This window comes from Pseudophryne corroboree, chromosome 4 (assembly GCF_028390025.1).
Source record: "Pseudophryne corroboree isolate aPseCor3 chromosome 4, aPseCor3.hap2, whole genome shotgun sequence".
In the NCBI taxonomy this organism is placed as follows: domain Eukaryota; kingdom Metazoa; phylum Chordata; class Amphibia; order Anura; family Myobatrachidae; genus Pseudophryne; species Pseudophryne corroboree.
The window spans coordinates 631,949,797-631,969,216 of record NC_086447.1 but is presented as its reverse complement, the minus strand read 5'-3'; the positions used below and the strand labels follow the sequence as shown (position 1 = coordinate 631,969,216).

At 48.7% G+C, this 19,420-nt stretch overlaps 1 protein-coding gene across 1 annotated transcript in view; it reads left to right on the top strand.

The window, feature by feature from the left end:
• PSMB1 (proteasome 20S subunit beta 1) overlaps positions 1 to 19,420 on the top strand; it is a 76,431-nt gene that overhangs the window by 8,577 nt on the left and 48,434 nt on the right. The window contains exon 2 of the mRNA XM_063917698.1: positions 4,025 to 4,132. Coding sequence (XP_063773768.1) covers positions 4,025 to 4,132 — 108 coding nt within the window. The remainder of the gene's footprint in view (positions 1 to 4,024; positions 4,133 to 19,420) is intronic.

Genomic DNA, 19,420 nt, shown 5'->3' with positions numbered 1-19,420 from the left:
CACAGGCTTCCTCACAGCCTAAAAAAGCACCGTATTACCAGATGCAGTCCTTTCGTTCTCAAAAAAGCAAGAAAGTCAGAGGTGCGTCCTTTCTTGCTAGAGGCAGGGGTAGAGGAAAGAAGCTTGCACCATGCAGCCAGTTCCCAGGAACAAAGGTCCTCCCCGGCTTCCACTAAGTCCACCGCATGACGCTGGGGCTCCACAGGCGGAGCCAGGAGCGGTGGGGGCGCGTCTCCGACACTTCCGCAATCAGTGGGTTCGCTCACAGGTGGATCCTTGGGCTATACAAATTTGTATCGCAGGGATACAAGCTGGAGTTCGAGGTGACCCCCCCTCACCGTTACCTAAAATCTGCCTTGCCAGCTTCTCCCACGGAGAGGGAGGTAGTCCTGGCGGCAATTCACAAGCTGTACCTCCAGCAAGTGATAATACTGGTACCCCCCCTTCAGCAGGGAAAGGGTTACTATTCCACACTGTTCGTGGTACCGAAACCGGACGGTTCGGTAAGACCTATTCTAAATTTAAAATCCTTGAACATTTTACATGAAAAAGTTCAAGTTCAAAATGGAATCGCTCAGAGCGGTCATTGCGAGCCTGGAAGAGGGGGATTTTATGGTATCTCTGGACATCAAGGATGCGTACTTGCATGTCCCCATTTATCCCTCACCAGGAGTACCTCAGGTTTGTGGTACAGGACTGTCATTTCCAATTCCAGACGTTGCCGTTTGGTCTGTCCACGGCACAGAGAGTTTTTACCAAGGTAATGGCGGAAATGATGGTACTCCTTCGGAAGCAAGGAGTTAGTTATCCCGTACTTGGACGATCTCCTCATAAAGGCGAGGTCCAGGGAGCAGTTGTTGATCAGCGTAGCATACTCTCAGGAAGTGTTGCTACGGCACGGCTGGATTCTGAATATTCCAAAGTCGCAGCTGTGTCCTACGACGCGTCTGCCCTTCGTGGGTATGATTCTGGACACAGAACAGAAGAAGGTGTTTCTCCCGGAGGAAAAGGCTCAGGAGTTAGTGACTCTGGTCAGAGACCTCCTGAAACCAAAACAGGTATCGGTGCACCACTGCACGCGAGTACTGGGAAAGATGGTGGCGTCATACGAAGCCATTCCCTTCGGCAGGTTCCATGCCAGGTTCTTTCAGTGGGATCTGTTGGACAAGTGGTCCGGATCGCATCTTCAGATGCATCGGGTGCTCATCTTCTTCAGGGCCACAGGTTCGGCATACAGGACTGGGTCCTGGTGACCACGGATGCAAGCCTCCGCCGATGGGGGGGCATTCACTCAGGGAAGAAACTTCCAAGGCTTGTGATCAAGTCAGGAGACTTGTCTGCACATAAACATACTGGAATTAAGGGCCATATACAACGCCCTGAGTCAAGCGGAGCCCCTGCTTCGAGATCAACCAGTGCTGATTCAGTCAGACAACATCACGGCAGTCGCATATGTAAACCGCCAGGGCGGCACAAGAAGCAGGGCGGCAATGGCTTAAGCCACAAGGATTCTTCGTTGGGCGGAGAATCACGTGCAAACACTGTCAGCAGTGTTCATTCCGGGAGTGGACAACTGGGAAGCAGACTTCCAGAGCAGGCACGACCTCCACCCGGGAGAGTGGGGACTTCATCAAGAAGTCTTCGAGCAGATTGCAAATCGGTGGGAACGGCCACATGTGGACATGATGGCGTCCCGCTTAAACAAAAAGCTAAAAAGATATTGCGCCAGGTCGAGGGACCCTCAGGCGATAGCCGTGGACGCACTGGTAACACCGTGGGTGTTCCAGTCGGTCTGTGTTTCCTCCTCTCTCTCATACCCAAGGTGCTGAGAATAGTAAGAAAAGGAGGAGTGAGAACAATTCTCATCGTTCCGGATTGGCCAAGACGGACTTGGTACCCAGAGCTACAAGAGATGATCACAGAGGACCCATGGCCTCTGCCTCTCAGACAGGACCTGTTGCAACAGGGTCCCTGTCTGTTCCAAGACTTACCGCGACTGCGTTTGACGGCATGGCCGTTGAACGCCGGATCCTAGCGGAAAAGGGTATCCCGGAGGAAGTAATTCCTACGCTGATAAGAGCTAGGAAGGATGTGACAGCAAAGCATTATCACCGCATATAGCGAAAATATGTTGCTTGGTGTGAGGCCAGGAAGGCCCCTACAGAGGAATTCCAGTTGGGTCGATTTCTGCACTTCCTACAGTCAGGTGTGACTATGGGCCTCAAATTGGGGTCCATAAAGGTCCAGATCTCGGCCCTATCCATTTTCTTTCAAAAAGAACTGGCTTCACTGCCTGAGGTTCAGACATTTGTAAAGGGAGTGCTGCATATTCAGCCTCCTTTTGTGCCACCAGTGGCACCTTGGGATCTTAACGTTGTGTTGGATTTCCTGAAATCCCACTGGTTTGAGCCACTTAAGACCGTGGAGCTAAAATACCTAACGTGGAAAGTGGTCATGCTGTTGGCCTTAGCATCGGCCAGGCGGGTGTCAGAATTGGCGTCTTTGTCATGTAAAAGCCCCTATCTGATCTTCCATATGGACAGGGCAGAATTGCGGACTCGTCCCCAATTTCTCCCCAAGGTTTCATTTGAACCAACCTATTGTGGTGCCTGCGGCTACTCGTGACTTGGAGGAATCCAAGTTGCTGGACGTAGTCCGGGCTTTGAAGATTTATGTAACTAGAACGGCTAGAGTCAGGAAGACTGACTCGCTGTTTATCCTGTATGCACCCAACAAGCTGGGTGCCCCTGCTTCAAAGCAAACTATTGCTCGCTGGATCTGTAACACGATTCAGCAGGCTCATTCTGCGGCAGGATTGCCGCATCCAAAATCAGTGAAAGCCCATTCCACAAGGAAGGTGGGCTCGTCTTGGGCGGCTGCCCGAGGGGTCTCGGCTTTACAGCTTTGCCGAGCAGCTACTTGGTCGGGTTCAAACACATTTGCTAAGTTCTACAAGTTTGATACCCTGGCTGAGGAGGACCTGAGTTTGCTCATTCGGTGCTGCAGAGTCATCCGCACTCTCCCGCCCGTTTGGGAGCTTTGGCATAGTCCCCATGGTCCTTACGGAGTCCCCAGCATCCACTAGGACGTCAGAGAAAATAAGAATTTACTCACCGGTAATTCTATTTCTCGTAGTCCGTAGTGGATGCTGGGCGCCCGTCCCAAGTGCGGACTTCTTCTGCAATACGTGTATATAGTTATTGCTTACTAAATGGTTATTGTTATGAGCCATCCGTTGAGTGAGGCTCAGTTGTTGTTCATACTGTTAACTGGGTATGGTTATCACAAGTTGTACGGTGTGATTGGTGTGGCTGGTATGAGTCTTACCCTGGATTCCAAATCCTTTCCTTGTAGTGTCAGCTCTTCCGGGCACAGTTTCCCTAACTGAGGTCTGGAGGAGGGGCATAGAGGGAGGAGCCAGTGCACACCAGATAGTACCTAATCTTTCTTTGAGTGCCCAGTCTCCTGCAGAGCCCGTCTATTCCCCATGGTCCTTACGGAGTCCCCAGCATCCACTACGGACTACGAGAAATAGAATTACCGGTGAGTAAATTCTTATTTTCTTGTTATTAAGCAAGGTTGTGTTTTGGATTTAATTTACTGTAGTATCCTAAAGCAAGTGGTCCACGAAGAGTGCTGTATTTCTGTTATAATAATGTTTATGGGTCGTGGTTCTTGTAAATCTGCACCTCCATCAGTCTTGTATAGATGTGTCCTTTTACTTCTTCTTTTTGCGCTGGAGCATGTATGACGTAATAAAAAGTGGCCTACCGGCGGGCGCACGTGTGGAATTCAAACCCGCAAATCCCATGGTGCTAACGGTGCAGTGGCGTATTTGCGTCGGGCACATGCATGGAAATTGGCATGCTGCAAGCAACGACGTAAGTGAACACATCTGTATAAATTTTGCTTTCACATTCACTGGCGCTGCTAATAGTGTGGTGTCTTACAAATCAATGATAATAATAAAGTGTATGCTTAGTAGCTGAGATCATTTATCCTCTCGTTTTCCTTTCCTTCCTAGTACCGTGCTGGCTCTTGCAGGAGAAGATTTTGCACTTGTTGCATCAGACACCAGACTAAGTGAAGGTTACTCAATCCACAGCAGGGACACACCAAAATGCTACAAACTGTAAGTTACTGGTGTCCGTCCCCCCCCCTCCTTCCCCCCCAAAAAACCCAAAACAAACAAACAACATTTCTCTGACGTCCTAGTGGATGCTGGGGACTCCGTAAGGACCATGGGGAATAGACTGCTCCGCAGGAGACTGGGCACATCTAAAGAAAGATTTAGGACTATCTGGTGTGCACTGGCTCCTCCCCCTATGACCCTCCTCCAAGCCTCAGTTAGATTTCTGTGCCCGGCCGAGCTGGATGCACACTAGGGGCTCTCCTGAGCTCCTAGAAAGAAAGTATAGTTTAGGTTTTTTATTTTACAGTGAGACCTGCTGGCAACAGGCTCACTGCAGCGAGGGACTAAGGGGAGAAGAAGCGAACCTACCTAAGTGGTGGTAGCTTGGGCTTCTTAGGCTACTGGACACCATTAGCTCCAGAGGGATCGCACCCAGGACCCGACCTCGTCGTTCGTTCCCGGAGCCGTCCCCCTTACAGAGCCAGAAGCAAGAAGGTCCGGAAAATCGGCGGCTGAAGACTTCTGTCTTCTCCAAGGTAGCGCACAGCACTGCAGCTGTGCGCCATTGCTCCTCATGCACACCACACACTTCGGTCACTGATGGGTGCAGGGCGCTGGGGGGGGGGCGCCCTGAGCAGCAATATTAACACCTTGGCTGGCAAAACTGACACCATATATAGCCCCAGAGGCTATATAGGTGTAAATTACCCCTGCCAGAATAACACAAAAAGCGGGAGAAAGCCCACCGAAAAAGGGGCGGAGCCATCTCCCTCAGCACACTGGCGCCATTTTCCCTCACAGCTCCGCTGGAAGGATCGCTCCCTGGCTCTCCCCTGCAGTCCTGCACTACAGAAAGGGTAAAAAAGAGAGGGGGGGGCACTAAATTTAGGCGCAGTATATATATAATACAAGCAGCTATAGGGGCTAACACTCTGTATAGTGATATCCCTCTGTTATATAGCGCTCTGGTGTGTGCTGGCATACTCTCCCTCTGTCTCCCCAAAGGGCTTTGTGGGGTCCTGTCCTCTGTCAGAGCATTCCCTGTGTGTGTGCTGTGTGTCGGTACCGCTGTGTCGACATGTATGATGAGGAAAATGATGTGGAGGCAGAGCAAATGCCTGTAAATATGTCGTCACCCCCTGAGGGGTCGACACCTGTGTGGATGGACTTATGTAAGGAATTACGTGACAGTGTCAGCTCCTTACATAAGAGGTTTGACGACATAGGACAGCCGGCTACTCAGCTTGTGACTGTTCCAGCGTCTCAAATGTCATCAGGGGCTTTAAAACGCCCGCTACCTCAGATGGCAGACACAGATGTCGACACGGATACCGACTCCAGTGTCGACGACGATGAGACTAGTGTACCCTCCACTAGGTCCACCCGTTACATGATTGAGGCAATGAAAAATGTATTACACATTTCTGATAGTACCCCAGGTACCACAAAAAAAGGGTATTATTATGTTCGGTGAGAAAAAACTACCAGTAGTTTTTCCTGCATCTGAGGAATTAAATGAGGTGTGTGAGGAAGCCTGGACTTCCCCCGATAAGAAATTGATAATTTCTAAACGGTTATTGGCAGCGTACCCTTTCCCGCCAGAGGATAGGTCACGTTGGGAAACATCCCCTAGGGTAGATAAAGCGCTTACACGTTTATCATAACAGGTGGCACTACCGTCTCAGGATACGGCCGCCCTAAAGGATCCTGCTGATAGAAAGCAGGAGACTACCCTAAAAGCTATATATACACACACGGGCATTATATTGCGACCAGCGATTGCATCAGCATGGATGTGCAGTGCTGCTGCTGCGTGGTCAGATTCCCTGTCGGATAATATTGATACCCTGGATAGGGACAATATTTTGCTGACAGAGCATATAAAAGACGCTGTCTTATACATGCGCGATGCACGGAAGGATATTTGCCGGCTGGCATCAAAAATAAGCGCAATGTCCATTGCCGCCAGAAGGGGGTTATGGACTCGGCAGTTGTCAGGTGATGCCGATTCAAAAAGGCACATGGAAGTTTTGCCTTATAAAGGGGTGGAACTGTTTGGGGATGGTCTTTCAGACCTCATTTCCACAGCTACGGCTGGGAAATCGACATTTTTGCCACAGGCTACCCCACAGCAAAAGAAAGCACCGTATTATCAAGTACAGTCCTTTCGGCCCCATAAACACAAGAGGGCTCGAGGCGCATCCTTTCTGCCGAGAGGCAAAGGTAGAGGGAAAAAGCTGCAGCATACAGCCAGTTCCCAAGAGCAAAAGTCCTCCCCCGCGTCCGGTAAGTCCACAGCATGACGCTGGGGCTTCACAGGCGGACCCGGGTACGGTGGGGGCCCGTCTCAGAAATTTCAGCACACAGTGGGCTCTCTCACAGGTGGATCCCTGGATCCTTCAAGTAGTATCTCAGGGGTACAGGCTGGAATTCGAGACGTCTCCCCCCCCCCCCCCCGCCGTTTTCTAAAATCTGCCTTACCAGCAACTCCCTCTGCCAGGGAGGCAGTGTTGGTGGCTATCCAAAAACTGTATTCACAGCAAGTGATTGTCAAGGTACCCCTCCTTCAGCAAGGAAAGGGAAAGGGTTACTATTCCACAATGTTTGTGGTTCCGAAACCGGACGGTTCGGTGAGACCCATCTTAAATTTAAAATCCTTGAACACGTATATCAGACAAAGTCACGTGGAGCGTGACGAAACGCGTTAGGACTCCGCCTCCAGCTCACCTCTACTCCGGTGTTATCACTAATACACCATTTGCATTGCTCCGGTGCGAGTGCTTCCAAGCTCCCAACTACCGCTGGCCGCGGCTCTACAACACAACGCTGGCAATATCCTGAATACTCGGGTGATCATCTTCATCTCCATCACGCTGCACAGCGCAAGTGGGCACTGCAGGACATCAGGCCGAGGACGCTCGGCCCATCGCCAGCCCACAGGAGAGGTAAAACAGTCACCCTGAACCAGGTGATTTGAAATAAATACAACTCTGGGATTACAGTCCTTCATAATTGCCAGCTGTCATACGTTTATTCATGTAGCTCGCTACACTCCGGGACTGCATTCACTTTTCTATTGCCGGCTATTTGCAAAGCATTCATCGGTGTTATATCAATTATGGACATCTTCATTTATTATCAATATGAACTTATGCTCATCTGATGTCCAGATACGGAGTATATAGAGGTGTTTTTTAATCCATTCTTTTTAGGTCTTACATGCGGTTTTTATTTTTATTTATTTTTTGTTCACATTATTAATAAATTTGTATTAATTCTGAATTGTTGGCTCTCATCGTTTCATATATTTCCTGGAATTCAGCGCTTTCCGTAATTTTTTTCTTTTCTTATCAGAAAGTTCAAGATGGAATCGCTCAGGGCGGTTATTGCGAGCCTGGACGAGGGGGATTACATGGTCTCTCTGGACATCAAGGATGCCTACCTGCATGTCCCCATTTACCCTCCTCACCAGGAGTACCTCAGATTTGTGGTACAGGACTGTCCCTATCAGTTCCAGACGCTGCCGTTTGGGTTATCCACGGCACCGAGGATCTTTACCAAGGTAATGGCCGATATGATGATACTCCTTCGCAAGAAGGAAGTTTTAATTATCCCGTACTTGGACGATCTCCTGATAAAGGCGTGGTCCAAGGAACAGTTGGTAGTGGGGGTAGCACTTTCTCGGGAAGTACTACAACAGCACGGCTGGATTCTCAATATTCCAAAGTCACAGCTGGTCCCGACGACACGTCTTCTGTTCCTGGGAATGATTCTGGACACAGACCAGAAAAAAGTGTTTCTTCCAGTGGAAAAAGCAGAGGAGTTGTCATCTCTAGTCAGAGACCTCCTAAAACCGGGACAGGTGTCGGTACATCAATGCACACGAGTCCTGGGAAAAATGGTAGCTTCGTACGAAGCAATTCCATTCGGAAGGTTCCACGCAAGGACTTTTCAGTGGGACCTGTTGGACAAATGGTCCGGGTCCCATCTCTAGATGCAACAGCGGATAACCCTGTCGGCAAGGACCAGGGTGTCGCTGCTGTGGTGGCTGCAGAGGGCTCATCTACTAGAGGGCTGCAGATTCGGAATACAGGACTGGGTCCTGGTGACCACGGATGCCAGCCTTCGGGGCTGGGGTGCAGTCACACAGGGAAGAAATTTCCAAGGACTGTGGTCAAATCAGGAGATTTCGCTTCACATAAATATTCTGGAGCTAAGGGCCATTTACAATGCCCTAAGCCAAGCAAGGCCCCTGCTTCAGAACCAACCGGTACTGATCCAATCAGACAACATCACGGCGGTCGCCCATGTAAACAGACAGGGCGGCACAAGAAGCAGGAGGGCAATGGCAGAAGCCACAAGGATTCTCCGATGGGCGGAAAATCATGTGTTAGCTCTGACAGCAGTGTTCATTCCGGGAGTGGACAACTGGGAAGCAGACTTCCTCAGCAGGCACGTCCTCCACCCGGGAGAATGGGGACTTCATCCAGAAGTCTTCCAAATGCTGGCAAACCGTTGGGAAAGACCACAGGTGGACATGATGGCGTCCCGCCTCAACAAAAAGCTAAAAAGATATTGCGCCAGGTCAAGGTACCCTCAGGCGATCGCTGTGGACGCTCTAGTAACACCGTGGGTGTACCAGTCGGTTTATGTGTTTCCTCCTCTGCCTCTCATTCCCAAGGTACTGAGAAAAAGGGCATTCCGGAGGAAGTCATCCCTACCCTGATCAAAGCCAGGAAGGATGTCACCGCAAAACATTATCACCGCATTTGGCGGAAATATGTTGCTTGGTGTGAGGCCAGGAAGGCCCCAACGGAGGAATTTCAACTGGGTCGATTCCTGCATTTCCTGCAAGCAGGGGTGACGTTTGGCCTCAAATTGGGGTCCATTAAGGTCCAGATTTTGGCCCTGTCGATTTTCTTCCAGAAAGAACTGGCTTCACTGCCTGAAGTTCAGACTTTTGTCAAAGGAGTTCTGCATATTCAGCCTCCTTTTGTGCCCCCAGTGGCACTTTGGGATCTCAATGTGGTTTTGGAGTTCCTGTAATCACATTGGTTTGAACCACTTAAGACTGTGGATTTGAAATATCTCACGTGGAAAGTGGTCATGCTGTTGGCCCTGGCTTCGGCCAGGCGTGTGTCAGAATTGGCGGCTTTGTCCTATAAAAGCCCTTATCTGATTTTCCATATGGATAGGGCAGAGTTGAGGACTCGTCCTCAGTTTCTCCCGAAGGTGGTATCAGCGTTTCACTTGAACCAGCCTATTGTGGTGCCTGCGGCTACTAGGAACTTGGAGGATTCCAAGTTACTGGACGTAGTCAGGGCCCTGAAAATTTATGTTTCCAGGACGGCTGGAGTCAGGAAAACTGACTCGCTGTTTATCCTGTATGCACCCAACAAACTGGGTGCTCCTGCTTCTAAGCAGACTATCGCGTGCTGGATTTGTAGCACTGTTCAGCTGGCGCATTCTGCGGTGGGACTACCGCAGCCTAAATCTGTAAAAGCCCATTCCACAAGGAAGGTGGGCTCATCTTGGGCGGCTGCCCGAGGGGTCTCGGCTTTACAACTTTGCCGAGCTGCTACTTGGTCAGGGGCAAACACGTTTGCAAAATTCTACAAATTTGATACCCTGGCTGAGGAGGACCTGGAGTTCTCTCATTCGGTGTTGCAGAGTCATCCGCACTCTCCCGCCCGTTTGGGAGCTTTGGTATAATCCCCATGGTCCTTACGGAGTCCCCAGCATCCACTAGGACGTCAGAGAAAATAAGAATTTACTCACCGGTAATTCTATTTCTCGTAGTCCGTAGTGGATGCTGGGCGCCCATCCAGAGTGCGGATTGTCTGCAATACTTGTAAATAGTTATTGTTACACAAATTGGGTTGTTATTGCGAGCCATCTGTTCAGAGGCTCCGTGGTTATCATACTGTTAACCGGGGTTCCTATCACGAGTTATACGGTGTGATTGGTGTGGCTGGTATGAGTCTTACCAGGGATTCAAAATCCTTCCTTATTGTGTCAGCTCTTCCGGGCACAGTGTCCTAACTGAGGCTTTGAGGAGGGTCATAGGGGGAGGAGCCAGTGCACACCAGATATTCCTAAATCTTTCTTTAGATGTGCCCAGTCTCCTGCGGAGCTGTCTATTCCCCATGGTCCTTACGGAGTCCCCAGCATCAACTACGGACTACGAGAAATAGAATTACCGGTGAGTAAATTCTTATTTTTACTGGCTTTCTGATACCCTTTTCAGTCCACCACCTATGAACGCGTAACCCATGTTCAGGTGCGGTCTGAAAGGTGCAAGGGTTGAAATATCGTCGAGCGACCCAGTATTTCAACCCTGTGCAGTGTGAACGGGTCGATGCAGTGTGTACAGGCAGCGCTTGGAGGTCATGTGATCTCCAAGCGCCATCACCGCTGACGACACCAACTCTGCAATATGCCGGGTTGCGGCAGTGGGGCGTCTGAGGTGGTTGCACACTGGGAACTCCCGTGTCTGGCTCCCGTGTGCGACCCGCCTCAGGCGGTCTGAAAGGGGTATAACACTAAAATAAATTGAATCAGTGTGGGTGGCACAAGGATGCAAAAAAAATGACACATGAATGCATCATTACATCTGATGTGACCAAGCCAGGCAAGTGGTTATGAAGAAGAACTTTCAGTTGTAAAGGTACAAGTGCACATTGTATTATTATCTCACAATTGTATTAGTTGTACCACATCTTGAATATGTGCTACAGTTACTGATGCCTTATCTCAAGGTGTTAATTCTCCGCAACACATAGCATTTTTATTCTAAAAAATGCATTATTGATGGTTTAAGGTTACAGCTTGTAATAACAGAAACTGGAGTGGAGAAAAAGTGATACTGAGCGGAGTGGCGGATTTTACCTGGGGGAGGGCTGCATTCCTGTAGCCTATAGGAAAAATCCGTCACTGTTTATCTGTAATATTAATTTTTCCTGCCCGACCCACTTGTTACCCCATTATAATTGTCTTTTTTCCTTTAATAAGCATGCTCACCAATTTTGGTGAAACCATTATTGCTTAGCTTCTAGCTGGGATGTGGTCTTATAAGTATCGTGTGCATAGGATTAATAAGTGTACAGTAAAAAATCAATGGCATTACAGGAAGCATAAAGTTTATTATTGCAGAAGCAAAATTTCAGGCTTGTTTTGGTCTTGTTCGCGCTGGAAACATGAACATCAGGAAAACAAGTTCTAATTAGCTGAGGAAAAAGTTGTTGCGTTTTAAACCAGGGTTGAATGGTTAAAACCACCCTTTGTTTAAACCAAATGGTTTAATTTAAAAAAAAAAAAAAAAAAAAATATTTTTATTTTGCTGTGACTATAGGCTTGGTGCCGTGACTTCTTAAATCCTATTATACCAAAAAAAAAACTACTACTTTTTTTAATGAAAAATGTTTAATGCCAGTTGCATGCCCAATGCTAAAGTTTAACTCCTCCGTTTGTGTGTGTCTGTGTGTTTCAGATTTATTTAATTATAAGTAATCGGTAGGACTAATGCTTAACATTAACTTGTTCTTATTTTCAATTGAATCGATCTCTGAGTATACTCTGTTTTAATATGTTTAGTCTATCTACATAGATCGTAGGCTTGCGAGCAGGGCCTTCCTACCGCTATGTCTGTCTGTTATTACCCAGTTTGTCTTATCACTGTTTCCAATTGTTAAGTGCAACAGAATATGCTGCGCCATATAAGGAACTGTAAATAAATGTATTCAGATGAATAGGAACAATAAGCCATTAACAACTGGTTGTTTTGAAAGATGTAAATCATATATCAAAACCTACTAACTTTGGATTGTTAACATTAGAAAGCATCCAATACATAGCAATGTTTCACAGTATTAATATCATGAGCAGGATTTCAAAAAAATTTTTTTTTCCATTAAAACGTGCAAGAAAACTTGGTTTAAACAAAACAATTTTTTCTGTTTCGTTTTTTTTTTTTCATTAAAAACTGTTTTGTTTTTTTCCCCCAACCCTGCTTTAACCACTTAACTGGCATGGTCAGATCAAATGCGACCACGCCACCCCATTGTGTCACCGTTTTTGACCTGTTCTGCAGATGTGCATAATATAATATTTAAAATAAGATTTTAAACCTACCGGTAAATCTATTTCTCCTAGTCCGTAGAGGATGCTGGGGACTCCGTAAGGACCATGGGGTATAGACGGGCTCCGCACGAGATAGGGCACCTAAAAAGAACTTTGACTATGGGTGTGCACTGGCTCCTCCCTCTATGCCCCTCCTCCAGACCTCAGTTAGAGAACTGTGCCCAGAGGAGATGGACAATACAAGGCAGGATTTAGAAATCCAAGGGCAAGATTCATACCAGTCCGCACCAATCATACCATGTAACCTGGATCATACATAACCAGTTAACTGTATGAACAACAACAGTAACGGTCCAAGACCGATTTCAACTGTAACATAACCCTTATGTAAGCAACAACTATATACAAGTCTTGCAGAGTTTCCGCACTGGGACGGGCGCCCAGCATCCTCTACGGACTAGGAGAAATAGATTTACCGGTAGGTTTAAAATCTTATTTTCTCTTACGTCCTAGAGGATGCTGGGGACTCCGTAAGGACCATGGGGTTTATACCAAAGCATCCAATCGGGCGGGAGAGTGCATATGACTCTGCAGCACCGACTGAGCAAACGCTAGGTCCTCATCAGCCAGGGTATCAAACTTGTAGAATTTAGCAAAAGTGTTTGACCCCGACCAAGTCGCCGCTCGGCAAAGTTGTAATGCCGAGACGCCTCGGGCAGCCGCCCAAGAAAAGCCCACCTTCCTAGTGGAATGGGCCTGAACCGAATTTGGTACCGGCAATCCAGCCGTAGAGTGAGCCTGCTGAATCGTATTACAGATCCAGCGAGCAATAGTCTGCTTTGAAGCAGGTGCGCCAATCTTATTGGCCGCATACAGGACAAACAGAGCCTCTGTTTTCCTAATTCTAGCCGTCCTGGCTACATAAATCTTTAAGGCCCTGACTACGTCCAGGGATCTGGAATCCTCCAGGTCACTTGTAGCCATAGGCACCACAATAGGTTGATTCACATGGAATGAAGAAACCACCTTAGGCAAAAATTGCGGACGTGTCCTCAAGTCAGCTCGATCCACATGAAAAATCAAGTAGGGTCTTTTGTGTGACAAAGCCGCCAATTCTGATACTCTCCTTGCTGATGCCAAGGCCAACAACATGACCACCTTCCAAGTAAGAAATTTCAACTCAACCTTGTTAAGCGGTTCAAACCAGTGTGATTTTAGGAACTGCAACACCACGTTGAGGTCCCACGGTGCCACTGGAGGCACAAAAGGAGGCTGGATGTGTAGCACTCCCTTTACAAACGTCTGGACTTCTGGAAGAGAAGCCAATTCCTTCTGAAAGAAAATCGAGAGGGCCGAAATCTGTACCTTAACAGAGCCTAATTTCAGGCCCATATCCACACCTGTCTGTAGGAAGTGGAGAAAACGACCCAGATGAAAATCTTCCGTAGGTGCATTCTTGGTCTCACACCAAGACACATACTTTCGCCAGATACCGTGATAATGCTTAACCGTCACCTCCTTCCTAGCCTTTATTAAAGTAGGGATGACCTCTTCCGGAATCCCCTTTATTCGCTAGGATTCCGTGTTCAACCGCCATGCCGTTAAACGTAACCGCGGTAAGTCCTGAAATACACAGGGCCCCTGTTGCAACAGGTCTTCCCTCTGAGGAAGAGGCCAGGGATCTCCTGTGAGCATCTCTTGTAGATCTGAGTACCAGGCCCTTCGAGGCCAGTCTGGGACAACGAGTATCGTCTGTACTCTTCTTTGCCTTATGATCCTCAACACTTTTGTGATGAGAGGAAGAGGAGGAAACACGTAGACCAATTTGAACACCCACAGTGTTATCAGAGCGTCTACTGCCACTGCCTGAGGGTCCCGAGACCTGGCACAATACCTCCGAAGCTTTTTGTTGAGGCGTGACGCCATCATGTCTATTTGAGGAGTTCCCCAAAGACGTGTTATGTCTGCCAAGACTTCTTGATGAAGTCCCCACTCTCCTGGATGGAGATCGTGTCTGCTGAGGAAGTCTGCTTCCCAGTTGTCCACTCCCGGAATGAAGACAGCCGACAGAGCGCTTACATGATTTTCCGCCTAGCGAAGAATCCTGGTGGCTTCCGCCATCGCGACTCTGCTTCTTGTCCCGCCTTGGCGGTTCACATGAGCCACTGCTGTGACATTGTCTGATTGAATCAGAACCGGTAGGTTTCGAAGAAGACTCTCCGCTTGTCGAAGGCCGTTGTAAATGGCCCGGAGTTTCAACACATTGATGTGTAGACAGGACTCCTGGTCTGACCAAAGTCCCTGAAAGTTTTTTCCCTGTGTGACCGCTCCCCACCCTCGGAGGCTCGCGTCCGTGGTAACCAGGACCCAGTCCTGAATTCCGAACCGGCGACCCTCCAGCAGGTGAGCACTTTGCAACCACCACAGGAGAGACACTCTGGCCCCTGGGGACAGTTATTTTCCGATGTAAGTGCAGATGGGACCCGGACCACTTGTCCAGAAGGTCCCATTGAAAAGTCCTTGCATGGAACCTTCCGAAGGGAATGCCTCGTAGGCCGCCACCATTTTTCCCAGAACTCGAGTGCATTGGTGAACTGACACTCTTTTCAGTTTTAGCAGGTCTCTGACCATGTTCTGGATGTCCTGGGCTTTCTCTTTTGGGAGGAAGACCTTCATTTGTTTCGTATCCAGTATCATACCTAGGAACGGTAGTCGAGTTGTCGGAATCAACTGTGACTTCGGTAGATTTAGAATCCAACCGTGTTGCTGGAGCACTTTCAGAGAGAGCGCCACACTGCTCAGCAATTTCTCTCTTGATCTCGCTTTTATCGGGAGATCGTCCAAGTATGGGATAATTGTGACTCCATGCTTGCGCAGGACCACCATCATCTCCGCCATTATCTTGGTGAAAATCTTCGGGGGCCGTGGAAAGTCCAAAGACACCATAAACTCCCCCTCCTCCATGTTGGCTATTATCGCTCTCAGTGATTCCATTTTGAATTTGAATCTTTTTATGTACAGGTTTAGGGATTTCAGATTCAAAATAGGTCTGACCGAACCGTCTGGTTTCGGGACCACAAATAGAGTTGAGTAGTAACCTCTTCCCTGCTGGTGCAGGGGAACCTTGATGATCACTTGCTGTATACACAGCGTTTGAATTGCAGCTAACACTACATCCCTTTCCGATGTGGAAGCTGGTAGGGCCGATTTGAAAAATCTGCGCGGGGGGCACCTCCTCGAATTCCAGTTTGTAACCCTGGGAAACTATTTCCAACACCTAGGGATTCAGGTTTGATCTGACCCAGGTCTGACTGAAAAGTCGAAGCCGTGCCCCCACCAGTGCGGACTCCCTCAGGGGAGCCCCAGCGTCATGCTGTGGGTTTTGGAGCAGCCGGGGAGGACTTTTGGTCCTGGGCACTTGCCGAAGCAGGTGCTCTTTTTCCTCTGCACTTACCTCTGGCGAGGAAAGAGGATCCCCGACCTCTTCTGGACTTGTGCGACCGAAAGGACTGCATCTGATAGGGTGTTACTTTCTTTTGCTGTTGGGGAATATATGGTAAAAAAATTTGATTTACCTGCTGTAGCTGTGGAAACCAGGTCCGTCAGCCCATCCCCAAACAATACCTCACCCTTATAGGGTAGTACTTCCATATGTTTTTTTGAATCCGCATCACCCGTCCATTGGCGAGTCCATATAGATCTTCTCGCCGAGATAGACATGGCATTAGCCCTAGAAGCTAGCAGTCCAATGTCCCTTTGAGCATCCCTCATAAATAAGACTGCGTCTTTTATATGGGCTAGAGTTAAGAATATAGTATCCTTATCCATATTATCAAATTCATCTGTCCAAGCTGCAATTGCGCTACACACCCATGCCGACGCAATTGTCGGTCTTAGCACAGCACCCGTATGAGAATAAATACACTTTAAGGTAGTTTCTTGCCTGCGATCTGCAGGGTCCTTAAGGGCCGCTGTGTCAGGAGACGGTAGCGCCACTTTCTTGAACAAGCGCGTCAGGGCCTTGTCCACAGTGGGGGATGATTCCCAAATCTCCCTGTCCTACTTAGGGAAGGGGTATGCCATATAAATTCTTTTGGGGATCTGCGGTCTCTTTTCCGGAGTCTCCCAAGCTTTTCCAAAGAATTCATTTAATTCATGAGATGTGGGAAAATTAATAATCTGTTTCTTTCCCTTAAACATGTGTACCCTTGTGTCGGGGACCGAGGGTTCATCCTCAATATGCAACACATCCCTTATTGCCACAATCGTACACTGAATGGTTTTAGTCACCCTAGGGTGCAATTTTACTTCGTCATAGTCGACACTGGAATCAGAATCCATGTCGGTAGTAGTGTCTTGTGTTAAGGGACGCTTTTGAGACCCCGACGGGCCCTGTGAGTCGGTCCAATCCGAGGATTGGCCCCCTGATGTCCCCCCTAATTCAGCCTTATCAAGCCTTTTATGTAAAGATGTCACACTTGCATTCAACATATGCCACAGAGGAAGACCCTAACAGGTCGAAACGCGTTGGAGCTACCCATCTATACTACATTGGACTGAGGACGAATATTCACTACAAAGAAGGACAGTACTGCTAATCCTTTCCGCAAACCATCCGGTCACGTGATCCGGAGTTCCGGAAGCAACCGGTTGCCAGGCGACGGAAGAAGCCCGAGACAGCGGAGAACCCATTTCTGTATATGCCACATGTCCATCCATTCCGGAGTCGGCACAACCGACGGGGACACACCGCTCATTTGCTCCACCTCCTCCTTGGAGAAGCCTTCCACTTCGGACATGTCGACACCACGTACCGACACCCCACACACACAGGGATTAACCTACAAGGGGACAAAACCCCAACCAGGCCTTTAGGAAAGACAGAGAGAGAGTATGCCAGCACACACCCAGCGCTTAATAACACTGTGGAAAAATATGACCAGATAGCACTTTTTTCTATAATAATATTCCAATTCCCACTCACTGCGTCGCCAATGTGCCCCCCTCCTCTTTTCTCTGACGTCCTAAGTGGATGCTGGGGACTCCGTCAGGACCATGGGGAATAGCGGCTCCGCAGGAGACAGGGCACAAAATTAAAAGTTTGACCACTAGGTGGTGTGCACTGGCTCCTCCCCCTATGACCCTCCTCCAAGCCTCAGTTAGGTTTTTGTGCCCGGCCGAGAAGGGTGCAATCTAGGTGGCTCTCCTAAAGAGCTGCTTAGAATAAAAGTTTGTTAGGTTTTTTATTTTCAGTGAGTCCTGCTGACAACAGGCTCACTGCAACGCGGGACTAAGGGGAGAAGAAGCGAACTCACCTGCGTGCAGGATGGATTGGCTTCTTAGGCTACTGGACACTAGCTCCAGAGGGACGATCACAGGTACAGCCTGGATGGTTCACCGGAGCCGTGCCGCCGGCCCCCTTACAGATGCTGAAGAGAGAAGAGGTCCAGAAATCGGCGGCTGAAGACTTCCCAGTCTTCTTAAGGTAGCGCACAGCACTGCAGCTGTGCGCCATTGCTCTCAGCACACTTCACACCGCGGTCACTGAGGGTGCAGGGCGCTGGGGGGGGGGCGCCCTGGGTAGCAATGTAATTGCCTTTACTGGCTAAAAATACATCACATATAGCCCCTGGGCTATATGGATGTATTTAACCCCTGCCAGGATTACAGAAAAAACCGGGAGAAGAGCCCGCCGTGAAGGGGGCGGGGCCTATCTCCTCAGCACACAGCGCCATTTTTCCCACACAGATCCGCTGGTGGGAAGGCTCCCAGGCTCTCCCCTGCACTGCACTACAGAAACAGGGTTAAAACAGAGAGGGGGGGCATTTTTTGGCGATATTATTATATATTAAGCTGCTATAAGGGAAAACACTTACTATAAGGTTGTCCCTGTATAATTATAGCGCTTTGGTGTGTGCTGGCAAACTCTCCCTCTGTCTCCCCAAAGGGCTAGTGGGGTCCTGTCCTCTATCAGAGCATTCCCTGTGTGTGTGCTGTGTGTCGGTACGTGTGTGTCGACAGGTATGAGGACGATGTTGGTGTGGAGGCGGAGCAATTGCCTGTAATGGGATGTCACCCCCTAGGGAGTCGACACCGGAATGGATGGCTTTATTTATGGAATTACGTGATAGTGTCAACACGCTACAAGGTCGGTTGACGATATGAGACGGCCGGCAAACCAATTAGTACCTGTCCAGGCGTCTCAAACACCGTCAGGGGCTTTAAAACGCCCATTACCTCAGTCGGTCGACAGACACAGACACGGACACTGACTCCAGTGTCGACGGTGAAGAAACAAACGTATTTTCCAGTAGGGCCACACGTTACATAATCACGGCAATGAAGGAGGCGTTACATATTTCTGATACTACAAGTACCACAAAAATGGGTATTATGTGGGGTGTGAAAAAACTACCTGTAGTTTTTCCTGAATCAGATGAATTGATTGAAGTGTGTGATGAAGCGTGGGTTACCCCCGATAGGAAGTTGCTAATTTCAGAGAAGTTATTGGCATTATACCCTTTCCCGCCAGAGGTTAGGGCGCGCTGGGAAACACCCTCTAGGGTAGATAAGGCGCTCACACGCTTATCAAAACAAGTGGCGTTACCGTCTCCTGATACGGCCGCCCTCAAAGATCCAGCTGATAGGAGGCTGGAAAATACTCTAAAAAGTATATACACACATACTGATGTTATACTGCGACCAGCAATCGCCCCAGCATGGATGTGCAGTGCTGGGGGGGTTTGGTCGGAATCTCTGACTAAAAATATTGATACCCTGAATAGCGACAATATTTTATTGACTATAGAGCATTTAAAGGATGCATTTTCTTTATATGCGAGATGCACAGAGGGATATTTGCACTCTGGCATCAAGGGTAAGTGCGCTGTCCATTTCTGCCAGAAGAAGTTTATGGACGCGACTGGTCAGGTGATGCGGATTCCAAGCGGCATATGGAAGTTTGCCGTATAAAGGGGAGGAATTATTTGGGGTCGGTCTATCGGACTTGGTGGCCACGGCAACAGCCGGAAAATCCACCTTTTTTACCTCAGGTCACCTCCCAACAGAAAAAGACACCGTCTTTTCAGCCTCAGTCCTTTCGTTCTCATAAGAACAAGCGGGCAAAAGGCCATTCATATCTGCCTGAGGCAAAGGAAAGGGTAAGAGACTGCAGCAAGCAGCTCTTTCCCAGGAACAGAAGCACTCCCC